Genomic DNA, 26508 nt, shown 5'->3' with positions numbered 1-26508 from the left:
TGTTAACTACATCAGTAACATCTATCCATGCAGTCCTGACTCCTGATTCGGAGGTAGCATCTTCTAGGTGATCAATCAAGCTTCTCTTGCAGAATGGGATCTGTAGCCTTAAGGAATAATTCAATCTTCTGACCTTCCATACTTTTTTTGTCTTCAGCATCAAGTTGTCCAAATTTACTTTCAAATTCATGGTATAAATCTATTGCAGCTAAACCTTTGTTGGGTTTCTCAACCCAATCAATGAAACTTTTATTCGTCATTAGGCTAGAGTCTTCTAAGTAGAATTCTTCGCGTAGGGCTTTTTTTAATGCATCCCAATCCACATCTTGTTGAAAAAGACCATGGATTCTCTCTTGAAGACCATGCTTGGCTAGTCTGGCAAAATAGCGACTCCATGCATGTTGTGGTACACCAAAGAAGAGCATTTTTTCAACATACAAGAGAATAAAAACAGAGACATTTTTACCATTAAATTGTTTTAATTCCCACCCAACTTCCTCTAGGGCCATCAATCTTCTCTTTGTCTTGCCTTTGTTGTTGTTGTTGTAACATTTGGATTTGCTTTTACTGAGTCTGCTGCATTATGCGCACCAATTGTTGTAGAGTATCTCCTTAAGAATCCCCCATCTTGGAGTTCTCTTATATCGACCTTCACGTCAGGTTCACCAATGTCGTAGTGCGTAGGGTTGAAGGTCACCACAGGAGTTTGGCAAGAGAAGAATGTATGTGGATTCAAGAGCTTAGACTCCGAAGATGGTAGAGATAAGAGAAGGGTTGAAGGTTTCAAGCCAAGTTCTTGAGGATAAGAGACAACAGAGTGAAGGTAGATTTAGGGAGAGGAGTACACGGAAAAGAAGGGGTTTGAAGAAATTGAAGACGTAGAAGAATACTCAAAAAAAGAATTAGAAAATGTAGAAGAATACTAACAGAGATGAAGCTTATCAGTTTCTTTTAGCATTATGAGAAGATATAACTCTAATAAACAAAAACGTGTATAAATTAATACCTTCCTCAAGATGAAAGAACTTGATATGAGAGAACTTAATGAGTGAACTTTCAAGATGAGTGAGCTCGATATGAGTGAACTATAGATGAATGAACTTGATATGAGTGAATCTAATGAGTGAAATACGATGAGTATGAACTCTAGTGAGAGTGAACTTAATTTATTAAAATATGATAAGTGAACTTATGGTGAGAATGATCTATGATAAGAATAATATTGTAGTTACTAAGAAACTCTAACAAAACCTAGATGCAAATGATACTAAGTATCAAATGGCAAAAAGCAACAACCAACTAAACAATGAAAAAATGGCTGTGTATTTGATTCTTGCATTATGTGTTTCACATTTTTTGAGTTTTGATCACTTCCCTTCCTTCAATGCACACACAACCAAACAACTATGATAAGCATGATGCATTTTCAATCCATAATAGTATCACAGAAATTGTTCAAGTAAGACAAGTTTGAGTTTTGTGGTTTTACATTTTGCATTTTAAAAAAAAGTTTTTCTTAATTTCCTTCCTTCAATGTACACCTAAATAACAATGACAAGTGTGATGTATTTTCATTCAATCCACAATAATATAACACAAATTGTTAATGTAAGAGAAGTTTGAGTTTTGAGTTTTTTCCTTGCATTTTATGTTTTGAGTTTTTTGAGTTTTAGTCACTCTTCTTCCTTCAATGTTGCTCATGTGATCAATCGTGCATGTTAAGAAAGTTACATCTACAATATTGATACGCTAATTATTAAAGTAAGAAGAGTTGACTTTTGGATTTTGAGTTTTGCATTTTACATTTTGCCTTTTTGTATTGCTTTTGCTTCAACACACACACAACCCCCAATAAGCATGACAAGAATGACATTATCCACAATAATGTCACATGGTTTGTTTAAGCAAGAAAAGTTTGAGTTGTGAGTTTTGAGCTTTGCATTTTGAGTTTTTGTTTTGTATTTTTGTATTTTTGTGTTGTTTTCTTAGTTTGGAAAAGACTCATGCGAAAAAGAATAAACATGTGGCATGACATCTAGGACCCTTCCCAAATGGACTTTTCACCTAATGATGAGCTAAGAATAAAGTTTTAGTTGGACAATCATGGGAGTGCAGTTGGGTGGAAAGGATAGTTTGAAAAAAAAGAAATGATTGGCCAATAGTGATAATTGAAGATAATGCATAGTTTATCAAGGCACTCAAATCTCAAGTGGGGAAGCCTTTAATTAGCTACAAGAAAGAGAATGATTTTCCCTAGTAAAAGCAACAATTTATCATTAATCTCTCCATGACATGGAATGATAAAATTCCAAAGACCAAGCTCAAGACTTGGAAGAAGAAAGTCTAGACAACCACCCCTTTAGCTCGAATAAATCTGCTTCTTTGGAAGTCGTAGCCAATAAGCTTCCCACAAAAGAGAGGCTTACCAAAATCTTTAGGAAGTCTCCTATTTGTGTACCATGTAAAAGAGAATCCGAGAGTACAAGTCATCTATTTTGGGAGTGCAAACAAATTAAACAAGTTCGGAACAAGTTTAAGAGATGGATAGATGCAGTTGATTTTGACTCGAATATAACACAAAAAGTTATTTTGTTTGGAGGTGTAGCGAGTCTAAGTTAGGAATCTTTAAAGCTTTGGAATCTGCTTAGAGGAGTGACAATTGCGTAGATATAGATAGAAAGGAATGAAAGAGTGTTTGTAAGGGTGTTCGAATGGAAGGAGATGGTGGAGGATTGGCCATCCCTTAGAGCGACCATCTGGGCTTCCCTAAGGTGCGTGATGAGAAGAGAGCATAGTTTCAAAGTGGCTTTGGCTTGTATGAAGAAATACTCTATGTAGATGGATATGCTTACTTGTTTTAGACTTCAAGTTTGGGAGTTCCTTGTGAGGAACTTGTAGGTGCCCTTCCTTAGTCTCGCATTATTAAAAAAAAGAGAGGGTTGATGCATCGCTTTTTGCGGTGTAAATTTGCCCCATAAACGAGACTTTATAATGTATTCGATTGTGTTTTGCACGAAGAGGCCATTCTGCGATGTAATGTATATTTGCGGGCCTTCGTTGTGTCTCGTCAGTGCCCTATCGCAGTGCGGCAATGGGGTACGTGGATGCTCAAGCGGGCGATGCCGCACGCACAGCTTTCCGCAGAGCTGAGAAGCGCTACAAGCATTACAAGCAGCGTGCCTCCTTCACTCGTGGATTCAAGCATCGGTGAGGCCTCCTTCATCTTTGCTCCCTCCCAGTTTATCGTAGTACATGTGCACATACTCAAGACAGTTATGCTTAAACGTATTTCTCTAATTTGCAAGCGATAGCACCTCCATGAAACGCGTCAAAAGACTTTGTTTTCCATGTGCTGCTCGGGTGGAACATTAATTAGATTCAGGTTGAGAAAGAGATCCTGCGTCCAAAGCCATGTTATTTAAATTAAGATTCAATAGACAGAGAAGCTGCTGATATCACGGGGACTTTCCTTCTAACCGAGCACCTTACCAAATCAGTCTCTCACAATTGGCCTCATACATGGGAGATCACAAGTGAATAAGTTTGCTGGAAAAGGGGCCTGATCACACCAGCTGCTTCTAGCTCCACGAAAGCAGGATCTCTTTGCATGTATGGACTATTGAGCTTTAAGTAAGATAACAAGTAGGAGCATGTGCCGACCCTAATAAGAAACTGATGGTGTACGTAAATACAATAGGGGGAGTTGTGTGTTTCAGCCATACTGGCTCAGAAGTGGCAATGATCAAATTTGTATTGTACACGAGGATGTTCCAAAGACTACATTAGGGACCCCTTTGGATTGTATATCTAGTCAATTACACCCTTTTGTTAGAAAAGTGTGGAGCAACAGAAGCAAATAGACAGTGCTGATAGATCCATTGTAAACACAAAGAACATAAAAGAACAATGGGAACACAATGAACATAGAGAGAATAGACTTGGGAAATGGAATCCATATACCAATGGCATGGGCTGCAGGCAACTAGTAGAGTGCTGCAGTCTCCCTCTCTCCAATGAAAGCAATGTGCTTGTATTTGTATGTGTACTGCAAAGGAGAGGCTGCCTATAAATAGGTAAAAGGTAGCACAACAATAATGACTCGTTGGCTAGCAATGAATACAACCCCAAATATGAGTCAACCAGCATTTAATGCGTTTGGCATAAAATAAAACATAGACTTTGGCAGTAAACTTTGTCAGCTAGGATATGTACTTTGCTTATACCCTCACTCAGATGATAGGTGATTAGCACAATACAATATACAATGATTAAGGAGTCATCATAGTATATACAACAATGATAATCAGGTAGGACCACGGATATCCAAGTAGTGGGTGATCAAGCCACTATCAAGGTGTACCAATTCAAGACTATAAAGACTAGAAATAGTTGAATCTCCATGCTCGTCACAAACTAGTTCTTAGAAAATGTTACGTCCTTGGATATCTGGATGGGTGCTAGTAGCATTGGTCATAGTGGCCATGAAGTGACTTAGTGCGAATGCACTAAGGGCACTTTTTGGGATTAGGGCAGCTGAGTCCTATTTATAGGACTCAAGGCCCTATTGTGCACATTTAATGTGTGATCATTACTCTTGGACTCTTGGCTTGTTGGTCAATGCATTCATACATTGGGATGATGTGGGTTGGTGTTATGGAATGCTAACCCTTGGGATGTGGTTGTGATTGGTAGTGTTGCTAGCTCTTGGGCTCGGGGGTGAGCTTGTTTGGCTTTATGATTGGGAGGTGAGTCTAATGTCCAGTTTCTTTTATTCGTGGATATGGCTTGTGTTGTGTCTTGTGTGTAAGTTGGATCCTTGGGGGATGTTTCATTGATATCATAGGATTGATGTGCAATTGAATGCGAGATTCGATGATGTGTACAAAACCACTTTTGCTTAGGGAACCATGATAGTTCATACCTCATAGGTATGCCTTTATCTCGTTAAGGGTGGTATGAGACATTGCTAGTGGGAGAAGTGTGCATGTATGGAGGGGGGCACATGTTGTGGCTGGTGAGTACAATGACAAGGTATGTTTCTTGTTTAGTAATGTGTTCAGATGTTGTGTGGGGGGTGATGCTTGTGCGCAAGTTTTTTCAATGGTTCTAATGATTTGAGTCCAAGGAGTTGCCACTCTAGGGCTATGGCAAACCATTGTTGAAAGTTGAATTCTTTTAGCTCGAATAGACATTAGAATTTTAATTAACAATAATTTTCTTCAATTTAATACTTAATGTTAATGTTATAATTTTAATGTTGTTGTGACATTCAACGTTATTGTTAGTTTAACATTTATTGATTACATTAATGTTATTATTGAATTTTAATGATATATTATTTAACGTTGGAACAACTTGTCTTGTCAATTTGATATTATTGTTGTGGTGAGAGAAAGTTTTGTTGAGAGTTTTCCATCACGGGGGGAGAGAGAGAGAGAGAGAGAGAGAGAGAGAGAGAGAGAGAGAGAGAGAGAGAGAGAGAGAGAGAGAGATTTGAAATTTAGTTGTGGATAGAGAAAATTGAAGATATTGAATGGAGAGAGAGAGAGAGATTGTATATAGTATAGTCATGGAGAGAGAAAGATTGTTAAAATAGTCGTGAAGAGACAGGCATGATAAGTGGAGAGACGAAAGGAGAGAGATTGTTAAAATATAGTCACATTGGAGAGAGGTAGATGTAGTTTAGGGGGGAGCTGACTACATATACACACACATACACGCACACACACACAGAGCTGATAGACTCACATAGCAAGAGAAGGAGACAATTTGTTTTAATAGATTGTTGGTAGCCCCAAGATGGGCTAGTGTGGCAGGTTGTGGATTAGTGTAGTAGTCCATGAGCTTCTTGATGATTGGCGTGTCCTCGATATGCTGTGTGTCCTTTCTGTTTTTACGTTTTCTCATTGATCTCCCTCTTATTATTAGTGCATTGATGCTTTTAGATCAATTTGGTCTAAGGTGCCTTTATTAAACCTGAAGCAAGCCCCTTAGGCTGTCCCCTCGTTTACACTTGAAAAAGAAAAAAAGGCGAGTTCAACATTAAATGCAAACTTTCTTTATTATATTATGCTCTCCTCTTTTGCACTAGTTGATCTCTAAATTCTCATACCTTTCTCTCTCTCCAAACTTTTGCCCTTCTCTATGCTTCTCTCTCTTACCAACACCATGACTTCTCATGGTGTACCTTCTTTCAATGCACCCGTTTCTATGGAACCTCAATGCATGGGGGATGCTTGTCTAGCTACTTCTGAACTAGAACATCTGCATAGCAACATCTCGAAGTGTCTTCTTCCTTAAAATATGATGGTGATTCGTTACTAGTGGTGATTCTCCAAGCTTAAATTAAGGACATGCAAGAGCAATTGGTTGAGGTATGCACTATGAAGATATGCTAGGGTTTGCACCGAGGAAACATAGCATGTTCGACTAAGACTGAAATACAAAGACTCAGACAGTGACAAGCAAAACTCAAACCCTAAGCGCAAACATGCAAAATACAAAACTCAAAACTCAAACAAAAAGGCAAACACAAAGAGAAGAAACTTTAAAGTGAATGAATATTGTAAATGAATGTAACAATATATAAAATGCCCAAGGGCAAAGCAATGGAGTGTTGCAAAGTGACGTCTATTGTAGATGGATCCCAAGTGCTTTGACCACCAATTGGAGATGAGAAAGTACCAAATAATGAAGGGCAGGAGGCTGGTGACCAAAACACAGCAGTCGAAGGCTGAAATTTGGTAAACACAGTAGTGTACCACCAGAGAAGGCTGAAATTTGGTCATCTGAGGCAGAGAACTGTTTGATGACAAGAGGAGAGGTGTTTGCTGATATAGACAGCCTGTTTGGACAACAAAAATGAAGGTACTGCAGCAATCGCTTGGTGGGAGAGATGGTAGTAGCATGTTGCATGGCACTAGATATTGAAAACGCAAGTTGATCAAGTGCTATGATGATGCAGCAAATGGAGACCTCCAAATAGTAGGGCGATGGCTGTAAACAGGTTGCCTAGGGTTGGATAGTGATGGGTTGTAGTTAGTGATGGCTGGACATCAAATGGTAGGTGATTGATAGTTGAAATTTGCAGGGTAGAGTGAGAAACCTGTACAAAAGGATGAGACTGAATGGTGGGCAGCCTGCCTATTTAGAGATGTTGAAGGGTGCCCCAAAAATTAGTGTTTTTGGGGAACCATTGAAACTCTCTCGAATTATGCACAAAATTTGCATTTTTTTTATAAATTAAGCGTGTTTTGGGACTGTTTAAATATGCTAATAGCTGTAAAGTGTATTTTAGCTCAACACCCTCTCTTAGACCTAAAACTGAGCTGAAAAGAGAAGGCCTATAATGTTTACTCAAGGTGTCCCACTCCAAAGCAGCCAGGGCATTGGACAAAGGGTGCATGTTGGCTGCCCAATGGCCTACCAACACTACAGAGGTAATGGTTATCTTACCAAGGGAGTCCATGTAGTCACCCCAACATAGTATGGGGGAGTTTCGGAAATGGGGGAAACGGAAACGGGGAAAATCGAAGTTTCGGCCAAATTTTGGAAACGGGAAAATGGCATTTCAGATTGTACACTAAAATAAATACAGTATTATGTGGGTATATAAATATATCAATGCCTATAACATGTACCCAAATTTTATACAAAAGTTTTGAGTCCATGTCATATGATTGAAATCATGATTCATTACACATGTCACGACTCACGAGTAAAGATTGAAGAGTCGAGACTCAATGGTTAAGACTTAAGATAGCTTAACACAATTAGGACTCAATTTTCAAGGCTTAAGGCAACAAATGAATTATAATTTATAACTCATGAATCATCTATGATCTAAAGAGCAATGAAGACTGACATCAAGAACAATGGAGACTGACATCAAGAACAATGAAACAAGAATCAAGATGCATAATAAGTGAAATCAAGATACAATGATATATATAACTACGTCATGTGAATAATCAGTTAAAACTCCAAAGTTCAATGAGCATTGAGCATTGTGTATTAGTCTCTAGACTCTAGTAACTACTGGGTAATAAGTATCAACATCAATGAACAACTAGCAACTGTAGTCTAGACAACAAGGCTTGATGTATTTGTTGGGAACGCATGCCAAGTGGTCTTTCACGCGTGTTATGCTCCCCGATTTCTCCAATCCACAATAGTTGCATCGCCACTTCTTTGATCCGCTGGAGCCCTCGTATCCCTTGATTGGAGTGACGTGTTTCCAATATGGATCCGGTGCCATGATTAGCCTTTTAGATAATGGGGAGAAGAAGAAGAAGAAGAAAAAGAGAAAAAAGAAGAGGAAGAGGAAGATGAAGATGAAGATAAAGACGAAGACAAAGACAAAGAAGAAGAAGAAGAAGAAGAAGAGAAAGAGGAAGAAAAGAAAGGAGAAGGAGGAGGAGAAGGAGGAGGAAGAGGAAGAGGATGAATAAGATGAAGAAGAGGAGGATGAAGAAGATGAAGAAGAAGAGGAGGATGAAAAAGATGAAGAAGAAGAGGAGGAGGAGGAGGGGGAGGCGGCGACGGCGGTAGCGGGAGCTAGAGTGCCCTGAAACGGACCGTAGGATGCCGAAACGCCGGTTTGCCGTTTTCGTTTCGGTCCGAAATGGCCGGTCCATTTCGGTAGCCCCATAACGTTGTTTCGGGATACTAAGTACCCTAGAGAGCATAGGGTATCAAACAAAGGGTGCTCATCGGTTGTCCAGTGACCTACCAAGCTCTACAAAGGCGCATGGAACCACATTGAACTTGTGCTTTTGTTGTTTTTTTGGTGAAAAGTTTATTTTATCTAAAAGACGGGAGTAGGGATGATATATCCAACACATCACAAAACAATAAGCTTACCCATCCACTTGAGGATGTTGATGACGAGGAAAAGGTGATGAAATATCATGTGAAGAAGGATGGTGGTGTAATTTGCCAGTGAAAATAGCTAAGGATTTGTCTAGTGGTGCTTTACATAATGGGATGCATAGTATGCTATATGTTGAAAAATGCTCACGCAATAGGTGTCACTTGGACAGTGTCCCTTGGGGGGAGATTGTTCACTTGCCCAAGCGTCCTAGTACAAAGATAGTGAAATCATAAAATGTGTTTGAGAAGGTACAATGGGGGAGAAAGATTGATATCGAATATAAGTGCCGAAGCTGTTGGGGGTAAAGGTGCCTCCGCCTAGCTACCCGTGTATTACTACACTGATAGTCACCGCCATTGCACACTGCGGTGGCGGGCGCTCGTCACCGTTTATTTTTTATTCTTTTAGTGACAGTTTGAATAAAGGAAGGCTCGGTCACACATTGTGACTATTGGAGTTCCCATTTCTTGTCTCTCTCTTTCTTGCTTGGTACTTTTAATGAGTCATGGAATGTATTCCGCACTTCATTATGTGCCTCTACTGCTACCTTGAAATTATCTGATGTTGAGAGTGCTCTTTTGCAGGAAGAGGTTAATCGTAAGAATTTGGATGCCTCTCGTGTGTCACATGCTATGACAGTTAGAGGCAAGAATGATGGGTATGGAAAGCATGGCAGTGGCAGTGGCCATGGATGGGATTCTCAGAAATCTCGGTCCAAGTCCCATGGGAAGTCACGTAGCAAATCCCGTGGCAGGAATGCAGATGTTACTTGTCACCATTGTGGGAAAAAGGGCCATATTAGGCCACAATGCCATGAATTGCGTAATGAAAGGCACAAAGATAAGGGGAAAGACAAAGTGCAGGATAAGTCTTCTGATCGTTGCATAGTGCTTGCAAAGTGCAGTGTTAAAATTGAAGAGATCAATGTTATGCAGCCTGAGGATGTTGATGATGATGATTATATCCTTGCAGCTTCTTCTAGTGCTTCACAGCTGACAGAGATACACTTTATGTATGCACAGTGTTGGCTCTTGGACTCAGGTGTGTTTTTTCATGTGGCACCTTGCCGAGAGTGGTTTCATTCATATCGTACTGTTTCGGGTTCTGTGCGCTTGGGTGATGACAACTCTCTTGATATTGTGGGCATTGGTGATGTTAGGCAGTAGTTTTCTTTTGGCAGCAGTTTTGTTATGCAAGATGTACGTCATGTACTTGCTTTGACACGCAGTCTCACGTCAGTTGGACAGCTCGATGATGCAGGCTATCATGTATCTTTTGGAGACTCTGCATGGAAGATCACTCGTGGCAGACTTGTGATTGCGAGAGGTGCCAAGGCTAGCAGCCTCTATTCCTTGATTGTATCCGCTTCTTCCCTTGATCATGTTTTGTCTGTGGGTTCTATCTGTTAGAGAGATCACAGCCAGGCAGGAGGTTTCAGCCTGGTGTAGTCGGACTGCGTAGTCGGGCTGCCACGTGGCAATCCGACCTGCAGCAGCAGTCGGCTGCATTTTAATGAAGACGACTGCATTTAATGCAGCCGACTGGGCATTTCTGGCTCCCTATTTCCAGGCAGTTGTCGGCTATAAATACCCGACATTCTCAGCAGTCTGACACACTTCTCTGCTCGCAGATTACAGAGACTGGTGACACGCGCAGATTCCGTCTCTGTTCGCAGATTTCAGACAGCAGACAGTGCAGACTGCAGCGGACTTCGAGGTGGACAGCAGGTTGCATCGTCGAGGTGGAGACACGCAGTCCAGCGCACTGCGCCCGTGTATATATCTGCATATCTTTGTATTCAGCATTCTTTATACAGTAGATCTTCATCGTCCACTGTCTCTTTCTCTCTCTTCTCTCTTTGCGTTCTCTCTCTCAGTCCTACGCTTCCGCACCGCTGCACTCTGACATGGTATCAGAGTAGTGTTTGAGGGCTGACTGAGCAATCTGAAGAGGAGTTTCCATCGCGACACAAATTTGCGTTTTTTGCGTTTAAGGGCAGACAGGAGGGCTGCGCCTTGGAACAAGGCTGAAACGAGTGTGGGCGCACAGGTGGTGGATTTGCTGCTGTTTGACGCAGAGGAAGTTTGAGTTTTCAGCCTACAAGTGCAGGTTTTGCTTTTTCATCGCCTCCGGCGGGTGAAGAAGGTTCAGGACGCAGAAGAGCCTTAGCAGGCTGAGTTTTCCCAGTCAGAGGGGGCTGCTTTTGCGTTTGTGAAGGCATTGCAGGTGAAGATGTCTACAGAGATTGACTTGGAGTTCCAGGCGATTATGGATCGGAAGGTGCCTGTCTTACCAGCTCTTCCTACAGATCAGAAGCTCGACGGGGACAACTACCGCATTTGGCGCGTCATGATGTTGGCCATTCTTGAGTCCTATGATTTGGCGGAGTTGGTACAGGAGGAGATTGACCGGCCCTCGGTAAGAGATGAGTCCAAACTCTCTTCCGATGCTCGTGCGGAGTTGGCCAAGGCCCAGTCTCATTGGGACAAACTGAATGCCAGGATTCGATCCTTTCTCTTTCTATCATGCACTACAGCCGTGATCGCTCACATCGAGCACTTGACGGTGGCTCGGGAGATATGGCTGGAGCTTGATCAGATGTACAATCGGATGACCCTCATGAAGCGGGTTTCTTTGGAGGTACAGATGCGGACCTTGTCCGTAAATAAGTCTTCTTCGCTATGGGAGCACATTAACAAGCTAAGGCAGCTACAGATGCAGGTTCAGAATGCAGGGAAGCCGATTTCCTCCGAAGACATGGCGATCACACTATTGTCCCAGTTGCCGCCATGATTCGGTACATTTTACTCTGCCCTTATTGCTTCGGGGCGAGAGTCTACTCTTCGGTGGGAAGAGTTGGTTCCTATGGTCTTGGACCAAGAGGAACAGTTAAAGGGACAGAATGCTTCCAAGTCGGAGGCGTTGACAGGTCAAGCCTCTCAGAAGAAGGGGAAGGACCAAAAGAAGAAGAAGGGGGATAACAAGTCCAAGAAGGACAAGGAGAAGGACAAGGACAAAGACTCCACATGCCATATTTGTGGAAAGGCTGGCCATTGGAAGAAGGATTGCCCTGACAAAGACACGAAGGACACCAAGAAGAAGGACACCAAAGATTCCGGAGCGGTGGCTGCACCCTCATCAGCTGCATTTCTTCATCTAGCTGTCATTGAGGACACTTCACCGAATGCTTCTGATGCTGCGATGACGGCTCCCCAGGCTCGAGAGTGAATTGTTGATAGTGGTGCCTCACGGCACATGACTCCTTCATCTGATGGTGTTGCCCAGTTGCGACCCTCACGTGGGCAGATTCTCATTGGAGACAGCTCTTCAGTTTCTGTTGCAGGTCGGGGTAAGATGCAGCTTATTCCGGATGGACGAGGTGGTACCCATACCTCAGAGGTTTTGCATATACCAGGATTAGGGTACCATCTCCTTTCAGTTCATAAGATTTGCTCCCTTGGTCTTTTGGTGGAGTTTGACAGTACTACGGTGCGAGTCCTTGATCGTGGATCGAGGAAGGTTCTCTCATCCGGATATGAGGAGAACGGCATTTACAAATTGAAGTCTTCCACCGCCCTCTCTACTCTTCTTCTTACCTCTCAGTCACAGTCCGAGTTATGGCATGCTCGGTTTGGTCACCTGAACTATGACTATCTTCGGAGGGCGTCACGTGGACAGCTTGTTCGAGGGTTGCCGGATATAGTGGTGAGCCAGCAGCCATGTGTCTCCTGCATACGGGGGAAGCAGCATAGGGATGCCATTCCCCACACAGCTTCGCGGCGGTCTATTTCACCGATGGAGCTAGTATCTACGGATCTATGTGGCCCTATGAGAAATGAGTCCTTGCGTGGGAGCTCGTACTTCATGCTGATCGTGGATGACTACAACAGGATGACATGGGCCTACTTTTTGGCACTAAAGTCAGAAGCTTTCTCGCACTTCAAGGATTGGCTTCTCTTTGAGGAGAACCGATCAGGCCGGAAGTTGAAGACCTTGCGATCCGACAAGGGAGGTGAATTTGTGTCTAATGAGTTTGCTCGGTTTTGTGCAGATAGAGGAATTCACCAGGAGTTTGCCAATACCAACACTCCTCAAGAAAATGGTATTCTTGAACGGAAGAACTGCAGTGTGATCGAGATGGCGTGCACCATGATGGAGCACCGACAGACCCCTCAGGTTGTGTGGGCCGAGGCTGTGGCTACTGCAGTCCACATCCTTAATCGATTCCCTACTTCGGCCGTGGAAGGGATGACCCCATTTGAGGCTTATTTTGGGACGAAGCCAGATGTTTCTTACTTTCGGGTCTTTGGGTGTGATGCCTATGTTCACATTCCCAAGGCTCACCGTGATAAATTTGAAGCAGCTTCTCGAAAACAGGTATTTGTTGGCTACAGCTCCCAGTCCCAAGGCTACCGACTGTATGATCCCGTCAAGCGGGATGTGTACACTAGCCGTGATGTGCGGTTTGTGGAGGTTCCGGCTACTTCAACGGGTGAGGAGCATCCCGTTCTTGGAGATCCAGGGGAGAGTTGGGCTCCTTCTACAGTTCCACTGGAGCCCATGCCTTTTGATTATGATTCTGTTTCTGACACAGAGTCTACTGTTCCACCGGACACCTCTGAGGAGTTACCGCCGGTGGATATTCCAGAGTCTTCTGCTGATGGAGAATGACGAGGGGAGGTTCGGCCTCCTCTTCGCTGGGCCCGTGACACACTCCGTGATTCAGGGATCGAGGGGGTTCCTGAGGAGTGGGACCGCAGGATGGTCCACGGCGGTCATGGCGGCACCAGGCACATTCTACGGAGCTTGTTTGCTCCAATTATTGTTTGATGACCTGTGTTTTGCAGGATCGAGGGCCCACCTCCGTGAAGGAGGCTTTACAGTCCGCCCCATGGAAGAAAGCTATGGAAGCCGAGTTGGAGGCTATTGAGAGGAATGGCACTTGGTCACTCGTGCCTCGCCCCTCGAAGAAGAAGGTGATTGGAGTCAAGTGGGTCTTCAAGACCAAATACCTAAGCGATGGTACTTTGGATAAGCACAAGGCTCGCCTTGTTGCTAAAGGTTTTGCACAACGCCCAGGGATTGACTGTCATGACACTTTTGCCCCCACAGCTCGTATGGCGACCATTAGAGCTGTTCTTGCTTTGGCTGGCCATAGGAGATGGCCTGTTTATCAGTTGGATGTGAAGTCTGCCTTCCTCAATGGTGATTTGAAGGAGGAGGTCTATGTTGAGCAGCCTTCTGGCTTTGGATTTTCTGATGGGAAAGTCTACAGGTTGAAGAAGGCCTTGTATGGCCTCAAGCAGGCTCCGCGTGTATGGAACGAGAAGATTGATTCGTTCCTCCAATCTCAGTTGGGATATCGGCGTTCCAAGGCCGATCCGCAGCTGTATGTTCACACTTCCGAGGATGGTTGTGTGTTGTTTGTATTATATGTTGATGATTTGATTGTCACAGGTGATGCTGCACAGCAGGTCTAAGAGACGAAGTCAGCTTTACATCGGACGTTCGAGATGACGGACTTGGGTCTACTCCATTTCTTTTTGGGCCATGAGATTTATCAGTCTCAGAGGGGGATCTTTCTCTCTCAACAGAGATATGTACAGGAGCTCTTGGTGTCTTTTGAGATGGAGGATTGTCGGGCCCTATCTACTCCTATGGATCCGAATTGGAAGGCCACTTCCCATTCAGCTTCTCCTTTGGCGGATGGGTCCCGCTATCGACAGTTGATTGGATCCTTGATTTGGCTTCTCAACACGAGGGTTGATCTATGTTTTGCTGTTGGGCTCTTGGCAGGGTTGATGAGTGAACCTAAGACGGTGCATTGGCAGGCTGCTCAGAGGATACTTCGGTATTTGAGGGGGACGTCTGATTTAGGGATTCATTACCCCGCAGGGACAGATGGGTCAGATCTTGTACTTGCAGGTTGGAGCGGCTTGGATTGGGCTGGTGATGTGTACCACAGGCGGTCTACTACAGGTTACTGTTTTACTTTGGGTGCAGGTGTTATTTCATGGAGTAGCTAGAAGCAGCCCACGGTAGCCCTTTCGTCTACTGAGGCGGAGTATCGGGCCGCGTCTTCCACCACATGCGAGGTTGTGTGGCTTCGGAGATTATTGGAGGAGCTTGGGTGCCCCCAGACTCGTCCTACATTGCTGCGATGTGACCATGAGAGTTGCATTGCCTTGGCAAGGAATCCTGTTTTTCATGCCCGGACGAAGCACATCGAGATCCAGTACCACTTCATCCGAGAAAAGCTTCTGGATGAGACCATCACTGTGGAGTATTGCAAGACGGAGGACAATCTTGCGGATTTGTTTACGAAGGCGCTTCCTCAGGCTCTACTTCGGAGACATTCCAGATCCCTCAGTCTTCTGCCCTGCCCAGGCTCTGAGAGGGGGTGTTAGAGAGATCACAGCCAGGCAGGAGGTTTCAGCCTGGTGCAGTCGGACTGCATGCAGTCGGACTGCCACGTGGCAGTCCGACCTGCAGCAGCCAGTCGGCTGCATTTTAATGCAGCCGACTGGGCATTTCTGGCGCCCTATTTCCAGGCAGTTGTCCGCTATAAATACCCGACATTCTTAGCAGTCTGACACACTTCTCTGCTCGCAGATTACAGACCGGTGACATGCGCAGATTCTGTCTCTGTTCGCAGATTTCAGACAGCAGACAGTGCAGACTGCAGCGGACTTCGAGGTGGACAGCAGGTTGCATCGTCGAGGTGGAGACACGCAGTCCAGCGCACTGCGCCTGTGTATATATCTGTATATCTTTGTATTCACCATTCTTTATACAGCAGATCTTCATCGTCCACTGTCTCTTTCTCTCTCTTCTCTCTCTGCGTTCTCTCTCTCTCAGTCCTACGCTTCCGCACCGCTGCACTCTGACGCTATCCCATATGTATCTCTTTGGCATGCCCGTTTGGGCTATATGTCTTTGAAGGGAATGAAAATGCTTTCTGGTTTGCAGTACTTACCGCTCCTTGATTATGCATGTTTTGATTTATGTGAGCATTGTCTTTATGGTAGGTAGACTAGGTCTACGCATAAGAAGTCTGATAGGTTACGCATGAGTGAGCCCTTGGCATTGGTACATTCGGATATCTGTGGGCCTATGCCTTGTCAGTCTATGGGTGGTGTAAAATATTTTGTTACTTTCATAGATGATTTTTCACAGAAAGTTTGGGCTTATCCCATTAAGCTGAAATCCGATGTCTTGGCTGTGTTTCAGAGATGGCTTGCATTGGTTGAGAACCAGTCTGAGTATTGGCTAAAATGCCTAAGGATAAATAATGGGGGTGAGTATGTCTCACGTGCTTTTGAGTAGTTATGTGATGAGAGGGGTATTAAGCGTCAGTTGACCGCCCCCTACACCCCCCCTGCCCCCCCCCCCCAAAGAATGGTTTGGCTGAGTGGATGAATCGAGCCATCTAGGAGCATGTACGCAGTATGCTTAGCCATGCAGGTCTACCACAGAGCTTTTGGGCTGAGACAGTTAGTACAGCTGTGCATATCATAAACAGATCACCTTCTAGTGGTTTGGATTTCCAGGTTGCAGAGGAGGTATGGACTGGAAAACCTCCCTCTTATGTGCATCTCCGTGTCTTTGGATGTGAGGCATTTTGCCATGTGCCCAGGGACGAGAAGTAAGCTGGATCCTAAGAGTGTCAAATGCATTTTCCTTGGTTATGGGGATGTAGGCGAGATGGGTTACCGTCTCTGGGATCCGTAGGCGCGGAAAGTCATCCGCAGTCATGATGTAGTCTTCCATGAAGACAAGATGCATAGGCAGCCTGAGAGAGTTGTTGAGATCTGCAGGGTCATATTTCATGAGGAGCTGAGAGCTCCCGCACAGCCAGTTGGACAGCCTACAGCTGCAGCAGATGCTCATGGTCAGGGTGGTGTTGGACAGGCAACAGAGCTTGCCGTGAGACGGTCTACTAGAGACAGATGTTCACTTGATAGATTTCAGCCCTCGATGCATTATGTCTTGGTTACAGATGCAGGAGAGCCTTTCACTTATGATGAGGCTATGCGCAGGGGTGACAGTCACTCCTGGGAGAGAGCTATGCAGTCTGAGATAGACTCCTTGCATAAGAATGAGACTTGGGATTTGGTTTTCTTGCCTAAGGGCAAGAAGGCTTTGCCATGCAAGTGGGTGTACAAGCTGAAAAGTATTCCTGGACACCCCAAGCCGGTATACAAGGCTAGATTGGTAGCAAAGGGTTTGAAGCAAGAGAGTGGTGTGGACTTTGATGAGGTCTTTTCTCTTGTGGTTAAGATGACCACCCTGCGCTTAGTCTTGGCTTTGATTGCTCAGCTTGACTTGGATTTATATCAGATGGATGTCAAGATGGCTTTTTTACATGGGGACTTGGATGTTGAGATTTATGTGGAGCAGTCTAAGGGCTTTGCAGAACCTGACAGGAAGTACCTAGTGTGCAAATTGAAGAAAAGTCTTTATGGCTTGAAGCAGACACTTAGGGAGTGGTATCATAAGTTTGATGCCTTTATGCAGTCATAGGGCTACAGCAGGAGTGCTATGGATCCGTGTCTTTACATGAAGAAAGCCCGTGATGGTTCTTTATTGATTTTGGTACTCTATGTGGATGATAGGCTGATAGCAGGGAAAGCTCATGATGAGCTAGATGCTCTTAAGGCTCAGCTCAAGAAGAGCTTTGAGATGAAAGATAATGGGACAAGCCTCTCACATACTTGGTATGCGCATTAGACGTGACAAGTATTAGGAACCCCTTTACTTGTCACAGAGGGAGTATATTCATAAAGTCCTTGAGCTCTTCCGCATGCAGGACGTAAAGCCTATTGGCCGTCTATTGCCTTCTTATGTGAAGCTATCACAGATTGATTGTCCGCAGACAGATGAGAAGAGGGGTGAGATGGCCAAGATTCCCTATGCATCCGCAGTGGGTAGTCTTATGTATGCATGGTCGCCACTCATCCAGATATTGCCTTTGCAGTTGGTGTTGTGGCACGCTATATGGCTACATCTGGCAAGAAGCATTGGGATGCCATGAAGGGTATTATGAGGTACCTGAAGGGCACTGTAGATATGTGCATATGCTATGGCAGCCAGGATGCAGGAGTCATGGAGTACACTGACTCTGATTATGCAGGACATGCACATAGTAGGGTGCAGAAATGCTCGGCCTTTTCTACTACAGAGACTGAGTATTTTGCACCCACTGAGGCTTGTAAGGAGGCCATTTGGTTGGGTCGTTTGGTTGTTGACCTTGGTATTGATGCTACCCCTACACTGCATTCAGATTCTATGAGTGCTATTCAGTTAGCCAAGAATCCAGTCTTCCATGCGAAGACGAAACACATTGAGGTGAGGTATCACTTCATACGTGGAGTCGTTGAGGACAAGTCTGTTGATCTTGTCAAGATCTCGATTGACCAGAATCTTGGAGATCTGCTCATAAAAAGTCTTTCTATAGAGCGCTTTGCCTTCCTCAGGAGGTTGATGGGCGTGGGATGAGATGACGTCTTTCCTTATCTTGTTGTACATGTGTACATGTTGTACTGTCTTTTTTTCTTTTTCTTTTCACTCTTTACTAGGACAGATTTGTCTTTAAGTGGGAGGTTGTTGGGGGTAAAGGCGCCTCTGCCTAGCCGCTCGTGTATTACTACAGTGACAGTCACCGCCACTGCACACTGCAGGTGGCGGGCGTCCGTCACCGTCACTTTATTCTTTATTCTTTTAGTGATAGTTTGAATAAAGAAAAGGCCCGGTCACACATTGTGACAGTTGGAGTTCACATTTCTTGTCTCTCTCTTTCTTGCTCTTGCTCTCCCGCCATAGCTCTCGAGTGCAAGCTTCGATCCTTCTCACCTTTCAGAAGCTTGTAGAATACCAAGAAGGGTAGGAACTCTCTCTCAACCTGGATGTTGTCGAAGAAGGAAGAGGAGCTTGAGGATGTCGGCCTTCGTGCGGTGTCGAGAACCATGTGGATAAAGATGATGAAGCATTTCTATTGGAAGAGCAAGGATAGAAGGCATTGCCATCATAGCATCAAGAGAGATGTTGAATGATCTGTCGTGGGAGCAGAAGCCTCCATGTTGGTAGAAGAGCAAAACTCCAAGTAGATGAAACCATGAAAGGAACGGTACACAGCTCTTGTCTCTAACTCAGGAAGAATGGGTGCAAACCTGCTTGTTAGTCCTACATTGAAATACAAAAATCTTACAAAAGAAATCAAAATTTGCAAGAACAGAGGTGAATAGTGAGGTGCACCAACAAAACCAAACCTAAAAGGAAAGGAAAGCAAAGCTAAATGCAATGCAATGAGTATGTAAGTATGCAATGAAAGTCTAAAAAGAGAGAGGCTAAGTGTGTGGCCACCATCACATACATTGAGGTGGGAAAGTGGTCCTAGAAGGTGCGATGGATACCTTAGGAATGGATACGTAAAGTGCAATAGGTGAGTCACTAGCAGACCAATGAACTAATCCTTTAGGAGTAGTGAAGGATATAGGTTGCTAAGGTTGTCTAAATGCCACATGTCGAATAGCCATTGGGGCAGATGGAGCAAAGGGTGCAGCAGTGGGAGGCGTAGCCCCATTGGACTGGTCAGTTGGAGTAGAGGCGGTCGTAGTAGTTTGCTATGGTTTTCTAGGTGGGAGACCTTGGGCCTTGGTACAACACTCCTTGTCCACATGCCTTGACCTTTGGCAGTGTGTGCAAAATCTATTTTTCTTAGGAATTTGTTGCCAAAGGGGTCGTGTTTCTTTGCTTCCATTGGAGAAAGGGGTGTCACTCTTGTTTTGGCTTGCCTTTATATCTTGTGAGTTCTTGCCACTGTTGGTTTTCCCTCCTGAAGAAGAGGTAACTAACCCTTGCCCCTTTGAGTTAGGCTTGTGGAGGTTTTCTTGTAGATTTGATTGTACAGCCTCGCATAACATAAGAATTGGCACTCAAACTCGTAGAAGGTCGGCAATCTAGGTAGGGAGATAATGTGTTGGATAATTTTTGTATTATTTGTTGGGCAACTTGTTCAATAAAAACATGACTTGATTGCCATTTGACTTCAAGGAGTCAGTAGTGGCAAACTCAGTGAGTAATTACTGATATTTGGTGAACTTGACTTTTAGATCATCCCCTTCCTTAATGGAAAACTCTTGAAGCTCAAAATTGAGATTGATACGTCAAGTGTGATCCCGGTGTCGCAGCGCGTAGGGTTGAAGGTCACCACAGGGGTTTGGCAAGAGAATAATGTATGGGGGTTCAAGACCTTAGACTCCAGAGATGGTAGAGATAACAGAAGGGTTGAAGGTTTCAAGCCAAGTTCTTGAAGATAAGAGACAGCAGGGTGAAGGTAGATTCAGGGAGAGGAGTAGACGGAAGAGAAGGAGTTCGAAGAAATTGAAGATGTAGAAGAATACTCAAAAAAATAATTAGAAAATGTAGAGGAATACTAACATAGATGAAGCTTGTCAGTTTCTTTCAGCATTATGAAAAGATATAACTCTAATAGAAAAAAACTTGTATAAAATAATACCTTTCTCTATGCTGCTCAGATCGCCAATCTAATGCTTCCATTGGAGTACCAGCACGTTTGGCCAGAATTTTGCCAGATCACCCCTTCTTCATCTCCCCCTTCAGAGTGCTGTTCACTGCCCGAAAACCGCGATCGCGCGTCGCGCGATTTCGTCAATCTCTCTTATTATATAAAGTCCTCTCAAATTGGTTGAAAGTTACATGTTTTCTTTTACATATTATCCTAATCTAGAAGTTGTCTACAGTTTTATGGATTTTTACAAGAGATAATATCAAAAATATTAAAAATTGGCTAAAATCTAATATTTTTGAACCATGGACACTAACAGTAATGTCTAAAATGGCATTGGCTCTCTAAATCAATAAGAAAGCGACACTCTAGATTTTTTTACACGGTGTGCGTGTAGTGGCACAATACCGGGCTACATAGCAGTCAATGGGATGACTCTAACGCTTAGATGTGAGAGGAAAATGCTATAACTAAGAGTGGAATTTAGGAAGCAATCTCTACATTAACTCAACATTGGCCATGGCATTGTGGGTATTCCCTTGATGGATGTGATCAGGGTGAGCTAATTGAGGGTTTGACATAGGCTCGATACCAACAGTAAGGTTTCAAAGAACCTAAGATTCAAGCACTTATTGCATGAAGTTCGACCAAGTGGTGAAATTCGATCCGTTAAAACAAGTCTTATCCATGAAGGCATTCTTGGTTGTTGCAACATGAGTGTTAGTGCTAAGAGATAGAGGTGTGTAATGGGGGTAGGGTGGATATGAGGAATAAGGTGGGGAGCATTGTACTAGAAGTTTCGGCCAAATTTTGGAAACAGGAAAACAACGTTTTGGATTGTACACTAAAATAAATACAATATTATGTGGGTATGTAAATATATCAATCCCTACAATAACATGTATCCAAATTTCATACAAAACTTTGAGTCTTCATATTATATGATTGAAATCATGATTCATTACACATGTCATGACTCACGAGTGAAGATTGAAGAGTCAAGATTCAATGGTTGAAACTTAAGACAACTTAACACAATTACGACTCAATTTTAAAATTTAAGGCAAAAAAAAGAATTATAATTTATAACTCATGAATCATCTATGATCTAAAGAGCAGTGAGGACTAACATGAAGAATAGTGGAGACTGACATTAAGAACAATGGAACAAGAATCAAGATGCATAATAAGTGAAATCAAGATATAATGATACATGTAACTATGTCATGTGAATAATCTGCCAAAACCCCAAAGTTCAGTGAGCACTGAGCACTGTGTACTAGTCTCTAGACTCTAGTAACTACTGAGTAATAAGTATCAACATCAATGAACAATTGGCAATTGTAGTCTGGATGCATGCCAAGTGGTCTTTCATGTGCGTTACGCTCCCCAATTTCTCCAATTCACAATAGTTGCACCGCCACTTTCATCTGCAGGAGCCCTCGTATCCCTTGATTGGAGTGACGTGTCTCCGATATGGATTCGGCGCAATGATTAGCCTGGAGGAGGAGGAGGCGGCGGCGGCGGCGGCGGGAGTTGAAGTTTGAGTGCGGCTTGTAGGGACGATCGTGATTCGGATGCGCCTGCGTTTTCTCCGTGGGGCCTAGATAACCCGCAATACATTGCTCCGAAACAGACTGCAGGATGCCGAAATGCCAATTTGTCGTTTTCGTTTCGGTTTGAAACGGACAGTCTGTTACGGCAGCCTCGAAACTCCGTTTCAAGGTACTATGGTAGGGGAGTGTACACATGGGAAATAGTCCAAGAGTGCTCACCATGCATACTAGAAGTGTGCATTGTGGTTCCTAATGTCAGCATGGGCCTATTGGGTATAGGTGTAGTAATTGCATGAGGAGCCCAGGGTGGAGACTCGAGAGATTGGAACACGTGGAGTAGAGGATGGAAATCCTTGCGTAGGAGTGACCCAAGGGATGTGTGACGACATTCCATAAGCAGAGGATGAAAGTCCTTGTCTGAGAGGTCATTAGGGGGCTTGTGAATATCTGGGGCTAGTGAGGGGGATGCCCATTAGAGTTGTCCTAGAGTGGAAGGATGTGGTAAAGCGAGGATATGTGGAAGGTATAGTGTTAAAGGGTGGCATTTCCTCTAATGATGCACCAAGAGGTGGAGTGAATGGAGGATAGATGGATGGAGAGATGGAGAAGGAGAAAGTGCTAGGAGTTGAGATTTTCCATCTCCAACCCCTAGTGTTCTTTGAGCAGAAGTGGAGTGTAATCCCAGGTTTTGAAATGAAGATGTGAGTAGATCAGAATGTAGAGAAGATAGTGGTGGGATGGGAGGGAGTTGAGCAGTGTGGTTTGCTTGCTCAAATGAAATAGATGGTAAAGATATACTTGATGAAAGGTATGTGCTTTAAGAGCCTTCTCTATTAAAGTTAACATTTTGAAAATCATCTAGATCTTGCACAACAAAAGAAGAAACAGGAGAGGGTTTTGGCTCATATGACTCAAAAGTATTATACAAACCCGACATAGGGCTTGGCTGAGATGAAGGAGATGGATCGCTAGATGCACCAAATGTCGTGGTCCCTCCAAGATTAGGGAGATGACCAGTCTCACCAATTGGTCCATACTGAGTAGTAGCACTTGTTGGAGGAGGGTAAACCGATTTGTACGTGATGCACAAGTACTTTTTAAACTTTTCATTTGTAAGATGACCAAAGCGAGAAGAAGAAATTGGTAAAGGTGAAGGTGTGTCTACCTTCTCCTTGAGACCATAATGCCTTCTTAGAGCCTCCAATGATGGAGAAGCCTGATAAGACATTGTAGGATTCCTAGAAGAAGGTGCTTGAGACATTATGAGTCAGAATTGAGTTGCTTGTGAGTCTCGCACAAAGACTAGCCTCCACAATCATTGCATGATACTCTTTAGAAGAGCACTGACTCTGATACCATGTGAAGATATGCTAGGGTTTCCATTGAGGAAATATAGCATGTACGACCAAGATTGAAACACAAAGAGACAAGCAAAACTCAAACGCTAAATGCCAAAATGTAAAAGAGTGTTGAATAATGAAGGGTAGTAGGCTGGTCACCAAAACACAACAGTCGGAGGTTGAAATTTAGTAAATGCAGCAGTATACCACTTGAGAAGGTTGAAAACTAGTCACTTGAAGTAGAGCTGTCAAGCGACAATAGGAGACGTGTTTGTTGATGTAGACAGCTTGCTGGACAACAAAAACTCAAGTACTGCAGCAATTGTCTGGTGGGAGAGATGGTAGTAGTGTGTCACCTAGCACTAGATGTTGAAAACGAAGGCTGATCAAGTGCTATGACGACACAGTAGATGGAGACCTCCAAACAGTAGGGCGATGGTTGAAAGCATGTCACCTCCGGTTGGATAGTGATGGGCTGTAGTCGGTGATGGTTGGACAATAGATGGTAGGTGGTTGATGGTTGAAAGCTGCATGGTAGAGTGAGAAACTTGCACAAAAGAGGACGAGGTTAAATGGTAGGCAGCTTGTTTATTTATAGATATTGAAGGATGCCTAAAAAATTAGGGTTTTGGGGGATCATTGAAACTCTCTTGAATTGTGCATCAAATTTGCGTTTTTCATATAATTACGCGTGTTTTGGCCTGTTTAAAGATGCTACTTAGTTGTAAAGCGTGTTTTAGGTTAACATGTGCTTTCCATTTTCCGTGTTTGCATGCAGCCTTAAGAACGTCGCCTCTTCAATTTCAATCTAATCCCTTTAAAGGTGAAAAGAAAGAATGTGATGAATTAAACGTCCATTCATGATATGGAATTGCTATATCTTGTTGATGTCATCTTCATTGATGGCGTTCAGATTGAGTAATGCTTGATTAGCCTATTCTTGAGACCATAAAACAAGTAAAATCTTTTTTAGGTTTTATTGGATTTTTTTTTGGATTCATAAAGGATTATATACTCATATTGTTGAACCCTTGATACGTTCAAGGGTATCCAAAGTAAGCAAAAACATGTTAGTCCGTTGGACTAGTGAGCTTGATCAATGTTTTTGAGCATTGAAACGATTGGTGGCTACTACACTGATGTTGCAAATTATTGATCCTAATAAATCTTTTAAGATCCATACGGATGCGAGTGATTTTACCTTAGGTGCTGTTCTTTATTAGGACGTCTAACCTATTGCATTTAAAAGCTGTAGGCTCACCGATGTCCAAATCCGTTACATCACCCAAGAGAAGGAATTGCTAGTAACTATCCATGCGCTCAAAGTATGGTGTCATTATTAGGGCGATGCTCGGTTTATTATTTGGACATATCACCATTCATTAAAATACCTTTGTGATTAGGTCGATCTCTATGACTGCAAGGCAAGATGGGCAGAGCTTATGTAAGAGTTTGACTTTGAAATTTGCTAAAGAAAGGGCACAACTAATATGGTTGCTAGTGCTTTAGTCGAATTCCTCAAGTCAATGCCTTATCCTTCTTCAAAATCTTTATTGATTTCTTTCTTTCTCTCAAAGGGCATTGCCAAAGTGATTAACTTTGATAAGATATGGCAATAAGTGTAAGAGTTATCTAGTAGTTCAAGAAGCTTTGGTGCTCCAAATGCCTAAAAGTTAGCTACTTAGAGAAAGATGACAAAAAAGTATTTAATTCATAATAGATTACTTTTTAAACAAGGCAAACGTGTGTGTGCCTTGACAATAAGGATATTTGTAAGAAAATTTTATGTCACGATGCTCTAAGCGTTACACACCTTGGCATACATCAATAGATTTTGGCCTTTGTTACTCCATACTTTTATTGTGTTGAGCTCCGAGGCGCGAGGATTAAGACACAGTGCTTCCTAGCAGCAGAGAGACATAGAGGTGCAGAGTTGAGAGAGAGAGTGAGCATGACTTGTGGGTACAATAACGAGAGTGTATCTCTTTAGGTTTTTAGATAGATATATATATGAAAGTACAATGTGCTAAGGGTGTGTTCACACCCAAGCACACTTAAAAGGCACGAGAGCCCTTATTCCCAACAACCTTCCATCTAAAGGCAATGTGCCTTAAGAGGAGAAAAGAATTAGCTAAGTCTTAGCTAAGTCTAGGTATGTACAAAGTTGAAATACATATATCTATCCAACTCCCATCATGTGTCGGCAATGAGCAAACTGCTCTGTTGGAAGACCCTTTGTGAGAAGGTCTGCAGGATTATCATCTGTATGCACTTTGACAAGCTCAATGCTCTTGCTGCCAAGTACATCTCTAATGAAGTGATACTTCACCTGTATGTGCTTCGTCTTTGTATGAAAGACGGGATTCCGTGCTAGCATGATAACACTTTGACTATCACAATGGAGAACATGTAACTCTGTAATGCCAAGCTCTCCCACCAAACGTGAAAGCCATAAAGCCTCCTTGCATGCCTCAGTGGTAGCCACATACTCTGCTTCTGTAGTAGACAATGCAACACACTTTTGTAGCCTGGAGATCCAAGAGACTGCTTCTCCTGTGAAGGTAAATATATACCCAGAAGTGGACTTTTTGCAATCTGCATGACCAGCATAGTCTGCATCTGTAAAGCCAACGACAGATGCCTTCTGCTTTCCAAAGCAGATGCATAAATCCTTTGTGCCTTTGAGGTATCTCATAATACCTTTCACTGCTTTTCAATGCTTTTTGCCAACCTTGGAGATATACTCTTGTTGATATCCTTTCTACATATCTTTGAGTATTCGCATGCCAAGAATGTGATTTGCATCACCAAGATCCTTCATGTCAAAGCTGCCGTGAAGACTTTGCTTCAGTGAGTCCAATGCATAATTATCCCTGTCAGCAATTAGCATGTCATCAACATACTGAACCAAGATAATCAGGTTGCCATCTGCTGTCTTCTTGGTGTATAAGTAGTGATCCACTTGACTTCTATGGAAACCTTGAGACTGCATAAATGTATCAAATTTATGATACCATTCTCTTGGTGCTTGTTTTAGCCCATACAAACTCCTTTCGGTGCTTATGATACCATTCTCTTGGTGCTTGTTTCAGCCCATACAAACTCCTTTTGAGTTTACATACCATCTTCTCTTTCCCTTTTGCCACAAACCCTTCAGGCTGCTGCATATATATGTCTTCATGCAGATCACCATGTAAGAATGCAGTTTTTATA

The 26508-nt window shown here is 43.3% G+C and overlaps 1 protein-coding gene across 2 annotated transcripts in view; it reads left to right on the top strand.

The window, feature by feature from the left end:
- The first annotated feature begins 2998 nt into the window (after positions 1-2998).
- The window catches only part of LOC148027686 (oxidoreductase, 2OG-Fe(II) oxygenase family protein), a 67775-nt gene continuing 44265 nt past the window's right edge, over positions 2999-26508 (top strand). Inside the window, exon 1 of one of the 2 annotated variants that reach the window (XM_087689380.1) lies at positions 2999-3207. In XM_087689380.1, the coding sequence (XP_087545506.1) occupies positions 3092-3207 (116 nt within the window). In that variant the 5' untranslated portion in view covers positions 2999-3091. The remainder of the gene's footprint in view (positions 3208-26508) is intronic. The other variant, XM_087689379.1, reaches the window with a different exon arrangement.

Source organism: Lygodium microphyllum, chromosome 12 (assembly GCF_053477565.2).
Source record: "Lygodium microphyllum isolate KBCC chromosome 12, Lygodium_microphyllum_v1.1.10, whole genome shotgun sequence".
Classification (NCBI taxonomy): domain Eukaryota; kingdom Viridiplantae; phylum Streptophyta; class Polypodiopsida; order Schizaeales; family Lygodiaceae; genus Lygodium; species Lygodium microphyllum.
The sequence above is the reverse complement of the archived record's forward strand: the minus strand, read 5'-3'. Positions and strand labels throughout refer to the sequence as shown.